This window comes from Lygodium microphyllum, chromosome 5 (assembly GCF_053477565.2).
Source record: "Lygodium microphyllum isolate KBCC chromosome 5, Lygodium_microphyllum_v1.1.10, whole genome shotgun sequence".
NCBI classification, from domain to species: Eukaryota; Viridiplantae; Streptophyta; class Polypodiopsida; order Schizaeales; family Lygodiaceae; genus Lygodium; species Lygodium microphyllum.
In genome coordinates, this window is record NC_141139.1 from 171,801,721 (window position 1) to 171,808,515 (window position 6,795).

The window sequence follows — 6,795 nt, forward strand, 5'->3', positions numbered from 1 at the left end:
AGAGATTGCTCTTGCATGGGCATGCATGGCTTGAGGGCTTTTGTGAACTCATGGGGACTTTTGATTAAAATTAATAATATGCATCGGAACACCACTTAATTAAAAATAGTCTATATTTTGTGGGTTTTTGGCAAAGGTTTGGTTATTTTATTTTATAAGGATGGGGGCCCCAAAAAAGGAGAAAAGAAATTCCATTTGGGGGGTAGTAGAAGGCAGTACACATACTCCTCGAATGCATTGTACTACCAAATTTGCCAATGCAGCCTCTTCTCTGATGATATAACACACACACACTCTCTCTCTCTCTCTCTCTCTCTCTCCCTTCCTCCCTCGCTCCCTCCCTCCCTCCCTCCCTCCCCGTGTCTCCTTGTACCTGTGTTTCAATGGAGGTTGATCATGAGAAGCACTGGAAGGCAGCGCAGGCCATCTCCTTCTCTGTGGACTTGATCGCAGCCGCCAAAGCCCACCTTCGCTTCCTCGCATCCATCGATCGCCACCCCTCCCTCCTCCACCATGGCCCTGCCTTGCAGCACGCCATCTCCAGGCATATATCTGATTTCCTCCCTCTTTTCCATCCATAGCTCAGTTCATTCAGAATTGCATTGAAAAATCGAACCACAATAGCTAATTTTGTTGTTCTTTCAAGAGATTTCTATCAGAAAAGCTGATTTTGTTGCTGTTCAAAGAAAATTGAAATGCAATAGCTAATCTGATTATTGTTTGAAGATTCTTGGATTAGAATAGCTGATTTGATTGCTGTTTAAAGAAGATTGAATTACAAGAGGTAAAATTTTCCTTGTTATTTGACGAATTCCCACTGGAGAAACTCTGCTTTTGGTGTTGTTGATTCAGATTGGCCACAATATACGCTTGAACTTGTGTTTTTCAATCTTTCCATTTCTTGCGAAGACAGATCAACCGGAGTAGAAATTCGAATCAGGATAGTTTATTTTCTCGCTGTTTGATTCACTCACCGCCGTGTATAGAGTGTTTTCAATCTTGTGGGGTGTTTTCTATGTTCATTGAATCAGCGAGAAATTGCCAAAACAAAGCACATTGAATAGGATTGTGAACCAAAAATGAAGCAACCTGAATAGGAAATTGAGCCACACACAAAGCCAATTGAATTGGAATTTGATTTAGTATAGCTTTTATCACAGTCTGAGTAGCTCACCTTGTGTCTTGTACCTTCAAAACACCGCACAATGTGTAGAGCTAATCAGAAAGCTCCTCATTACTTGCATGCTTATAAAAGAATGGTCAATATATTGGCATTTCTTGCGTGTTTAATGCTTATCAAAGGTTTCAGATGCTTTGGCTTCAGCTAGGTTGATAACCAACAAATGCAAATCTCATGATGCTACACGATTTTATGGAAACCCAACAAAGCTTGAAACAATTGTCATCATTTATTGGAGTAGCAAGTCAATCTAATATGTTTCAAACAATCTTGCAATAATCATCTGCTGTTTGATGACCTAAGCTCTAGTTCTGGCAAAAAGCACAGGTGTCACATTGGATTCTTTTAGCTTAACCGTGTCACTAGATTTACTTCCTCAGCAAGTTAAGTGCCTTCTCAAGCTTATTTCTTCATGTAACGCCCTTTGCAATTACCCCGTTCTTACACACATGAGTAGTCACATATTTTATAGCTTGTGGATAGTCGCATATTTTGTCATCTTCCATGATCTCATTGGTGGTGGTGCTGAACATTTTTGAAAATCAGACAGACACTTACTCAAGAACACAGGACTTATTGTGTTGGTTGCTCTTTGCTGACAGATATGAGAACTGTTGGCTACCTTTATTGGCTGAGCATTCTGTTTCTGGATGCCCTTTGGTACCCCCTTTGGAGTGCGCTTGGGTTTGGCATTGTCACAAGCTTAATCCAGTAAGATAAGACAAGATATTCCATGTTTGTGTTTGTGGTTGTTTCCTTTCCATGCTTGTAGTTCAGAACTGCTGGTTTTGATCTCATATGCTCCAGTGGTGCAGGTGCAATATATTAAGGACTGTGATTTACTCTATGGAAGACTTCTTGATGGGGCCATTATATCTGATGATGTTGATGAAGCTATTAAATCCACAGAAATGTTGTGGGATTCACTCTATCCTCATGAGAAATACTCCATTGATTTGAATGAACTCGAGAATTTTAAAAATGATGGGCATGGATGTAAGATTAAGTATGATTTAGAGGCAGCTGTAGTGAGGCAGCATTCGTTTTATTATCAGGTGTGCCTCTTTTGCTCGTGCTTTGACATACTGGTTTTGAGGCTGTTGTGAGTCAGCTATCTGCATGTTCTACAGGTGAGCATGCCTCACATGGGAGAAGACAGCTTTCTTAAGGTTGCCCTACAGCGATACAAGGGGTATCTGTATCTTTTGCAGCTGTCCAACCTTAGGGTTTTTTTGGTCCCAACATATGACATCGACCTGGTGTGGCACTCCCACCAAAATTGTCCACAGGCTTATGGCAGGGATATGCTGGGCTTATTAGGGAGGGTATTGAATCATGATGACACTGATCCAGACAGGGGTGAAGGGAAAAAATTGGACTTGGGTTTCAACCACACTAGGGGCTTTTGGATGCACACATTCGGTACTATTTATGAACGAGCTGGTGCCATGTATAGAGGGGAACCTCCAACACCACTACCTGCTCTACCTTCTTCTTACAACATACATGCAGCCACAGGTGTGGTACCTGTAGCAAATGGACAATGTGATGGTTACACTCAGGCTCGAAATACTATGCAAGTAAGAACGATTTTGTCCGCAAATTATTGCATTGTTAGTTATGTGAAGAGATTGAGCTGTTATGGCTTGAGCTTCAGTTTGCTGGGGGAATTGCTCTACTACATCAATTTTAGGGCTCCATTTGCTGAATAATTTTTGTTTTCTTAGGTCTTTGTCACAGTGCTTGGCGCTCGGAATGTTCACCCCAAACATAGGGGAAATCTAGCTGTACAAGTGCTCTTTCAGAACGATTCTGCTTTTTCTGATTTGGAAACTTCCTGGGTCAAAGCCGGATCCAACATAGAGTGGAACTCTTTCTGGGGCTTTCAGTGTGTAACCTCAACAGAAGGCCTGCAATTGGTGCTCCGGGAGAGAAAGTCAAACTGCTTCAGTTTTCTAGCACGTCCTAAACTAATTGGTTATCTAGACATCTTGTGGCAAACCATCCTTAGTTCACCCACTCTGTCTTGGGATGGTTGGGTGCCCTTGCACATGGAATCAAAGCTCTACCATGACTGCAAGCCAGTATCATTGCAAATCTCAGTTTCGGTCACTCCTCCTCATATCTCTCCTGTTCTACTTCATATATGTCCGGATGCTTCTATACGTGAGGAAGAAAGCAGCGACTTAAGCGGCTGGCGTAATGTTTGTTTGACAAGGACTGTAGTTGATCACATGAGGAGAGTAGCTTTTTATGTACGTGTAAGGTGAGTGTCTTCACTTTTGAAAGTCTTAAGAATCCAGGATTGAAACTAAGTGAAGGCAGGTGCTTTCTCAGCTTTTTGTTTTATCCTTGTTTGAAGCTAGAATGTATGCTACGTTCCTTCAGGTGGTTGCAGCACGATGAATTCGTTTCTCCACCTCTGATTGAAGTCTCTCAGGCCACCTCCAGTGAAGGTAGAAACATTGTTATCTTCTAGACATTGCTAAGATAGAAAGATCATGTGTTCTCTGCAACATCCATCAAACAAACATTTTGTGTCTGTTTGTTTCCACTTAACCGATTGTTTCAGAAACTTTTTATGCATTTCTGTTCATGATTTTGTTATGCTTTGTTGGCGTTTTTCACACTAATGATCACTTTCTTTCCAAATGTATGTTGTGTTTGTGATCAGTAATTGTTGACTTTGATTGACAGTCAAGGTATTAGCATATGCCAAACAGAGTGTTGAGTGTGATGATAGCAAATTTTCTGGGTCGAGAAAATGGAGTCTCCTTGATAATGCAGCACAAGTTGTGGTCACAAGAGATACTAGGAATTTGAACTGGAGCTGTCAATTTGATTTCTCTTTGACAAGCCAATCTGTAAGACTCATTTTTCAGATCAATGCTTAAAATGGGTTTCGGATGAATTGGTGACTCACTCAGAGTGTGCACATTGTTCTTGCAGTTGAGTTTGTTTCGTGGGAGAAAGTTACAATATGAGCAAATTGGTGCACAGGAGGATGAAGAAGCTGAGTTTGTGACTCTGGTCCGTTACAGTCAAGACGCACCATTAGGCAAAGCCACAGCTCTCATCAATTGGAGTTCAGGTGTTATGGAGGTACATGCATTAGTGATGCTTTTTAACTGCTCATCAATGGTGTGATACATTGCTCAGGCAACTCGTTTGATGGAGCTGCTGCTCAACCCTACCTCCTCTGCAGGTCTGTCCTGGGGAGAATGTAGTCTTTGTATTGTTACTGTCAATGGCATTATCATCATCCATAATTGACCTGGTCGGACATAGATGGGAGCACCGAAAGAGAGACAAAGCAAGAGCTTCTCAGAAGGATACAAGGCCTGTCGAGTGGGGTATGTCTTAAATGTTCCTCTTATCCCCCACCCCCCAATCCCACTCTTTTTCTGCTTCTGTCCAAGTTCAATGAGAAATGGGAAACCTGTGTGATAGCAACATGTTATCCCTTGATGTGTGAATAAAGGATATTCAGCTACCTGTGTTGTCTTGAGTCACGAAGAGATTTGTGGTGATTTATGATTTCTTCAAGGTGACTCCAGTCACTTCATGTCATTAGCACACAACCTTATCTGCACTTTTTAGTGGTGGATGGTCTGGAGACTGGTAGAGTTAACCTCCCTGGCTCATTATTTTGAGTTGTACTGCTAATTGTGGCATATTCATCTAGATTGTACTCTACTGTAACTTGTAAATTATTTATTTTATTCAAAAGTGCATAGTGGTGTAAATGAAAGAAGCTGAAGAAATGTGGAATTGAGATTGTGTCTATGCATTTTCATTCCTTTGCAACGTCCACTTTCATTTTCTGACTTTCATTTTGTTGGTTGGTTGTGCAGGCTCTTTAGTCTTGAATGGTCATTGCCCTTCATTTGCAAGTACATAATCTCTTTGCTCACAAGGATTCAGTAGAGAATGGAATTTGCAACAAGTTCAATCATGGCAATTGAGATTGTGTTTATTTGCTTTTTAAAAGGTATGTGTACATAGCGACTTTCACTTCATTTGCTAACTTTTGTCTCTTGTTGGTTGTTCAGGCTATTTAATCTTGAAAGATCACTGCCCTCCATTTGTTCGGAACATTGTGCAGAGTTATGCCTGGTTCAGTATGAGATCTAATCCTTGGATGTCTTCCTTCTATCAATGTAGCCTTGCTACAGGTGCTCTAGCTAGAAAGTATAGGCAAGAATGTGAAAGTGGCAGATCTGGAGGAGTTCGTGGAAATGGGAGCATGGTTAAGAAAGTTGGTGGCAAATCTTCTGGAGGGTGCAGTTGTGGAGGATGTGGAAGTGGTGGATGTGGTAGCAGCCATAAAACTGAGAGCATGTGCAAGAAAAACAGTGTTAAAATTCCAACAACGGATGGTTGTGGGGCATGTGGAAGTGGTGGATGTGGTGGTGGATGTGGTGGAGGATGTGGCAACAAAGCCACACCAGGCAGAAATGCACTTGGAAGTGGATGTGGAGGGTGTGGAAGTGGGGGATGCGGAAATAGTATCACTACAAGGGATACCCTCGGAGCTAACAGTAGTGGTGTTGGTGGTGGAAAATCTACTTCTGGGAGTGGATGTGGAGGATGTGGAGCTGGGGGTTGTGGAAGTGGATATGCGAACACAAAGAGTTGTTGACATCTGTAATGGGAGATTTGGATTGGTTTCTGAGTTGGTGATGGTTGGGTGATAGGTGACCTCTTCATGTCTTGTAAACATGTATATATGTATGGTCAGGTACTAGGAAGTCCAGTGCACACTGTGCAAATGTTCCACTTTTGACCATGCCCACACTTAATGCACTGGTATCTACTAAAGATGATAGGGGCTTTAGCAAGTGTATAGATTCTGCAGTAAGGACATTAGTGGGCTTTAGCTAAGAGTACAGATTCTGCAGTAGTAATTTGCCCATCTCCCAAGTGTGAGCACATTCAACTGACCTTGATTTGTGCAAGGAAATAAGAATCTATTATTTACACAAGCCCCATGATATTGACACTGTGACAGGAGGATGTAAAGGAGACTCGAAGCATTAAGAAGTTTTTATAAGCCTAATCTGCTTGATTTCACTAGCTTTATTCCATATTTGTTGGAGGTGTTGAAAGTTCTCAAGCTCCTATAGTTTAGAGTACTTAGGAGCTGGAGGATGTGTGTTATGCCATCATCATACAAGCTCTTGTAGTGTGTGTTCAGGAGGTGGAAGATCAGATTTAACACTTCGCAACTTGATGGAAAATAGTGGTTCGAGTTGTAAGATAAATAAAAGAAACTTGTCTTTTGATTTGCTCCTTTGGTTCTAAGATCTTCACAGCCCTCCCTTTTCAAGGTGTTTGGATATCTAATTCCCTAATGTAAGGCAACGTTCGTCTCACTCAAGGCCTTCCTAGTTGCATCAAGTTACTGTCTTCACCTCAACCTAACACGCTCAACCTAGGTTGAATGTTTGTACTATCTATTAAAGAAAGAGTAAGCTCATTGATTACTTACTCAAGGGAGAGTAGCACTTTGGTGAGTCTAGATCAACAAATAAAAGCAATCTATGTGATGGAGCACATCGGGAGGTACATTCATACTGATATTCATCTCTACATCTATAATAATAATATTTTGA

The 6,795-nt window shown here is 41.4% G+C and overlaps 1 protein-coding gene across 2 annotated transcripts; it reads left to right on the forward strand.

Annotated features, from left to right (window-relative positions):
• The first annotated feature begins 315 nt into the window (after positions 1 to 315).
• LOC148036701 (glycine-rich domain-containing protein 1-like) lies at positions 316 to 6,473 on the forward strand. 2 transcript variants are annotated; one of them, XM_087678755.1, is made up of 11 exons: positions 316 to 544; positions 1,783 to 1,891; positions 1,996 to 2,235; positions 2,311 to 2,760; positions 2,908 to 3,446; positions 3,569 to 3,636; positions 3,878 to 4,044; positions 4,130 to 4,282; positions 4,386 to 4,533; positions 5,035 to 5,073; positions 5,233 to 6,473. In XM_087678755.1, exons 1-11 carry the CDS (start codon positions 384 to 386, stop codon positions 5,820 to 5,822), a joined length of 2,664 nt encoding a protein of 887 aa, XP_087534881.1. In that variant the 5' UTR covers positions 316 to 383; the 3' UTR covers positions 5,823 to 6,473. The 2 variants fall into 2 exon arrangements, with proteins under 2 accessions (XP_087534881.1, XP_087534882.1); XM_087678756.1 differs by lacking the exon at positions 316 to 544 and having other exon boundaries at positions 1,988 to 2,235.
• The last annotated feature ends 322 nt before the right edge of the window (positions 6,474 to 6,795 follow it).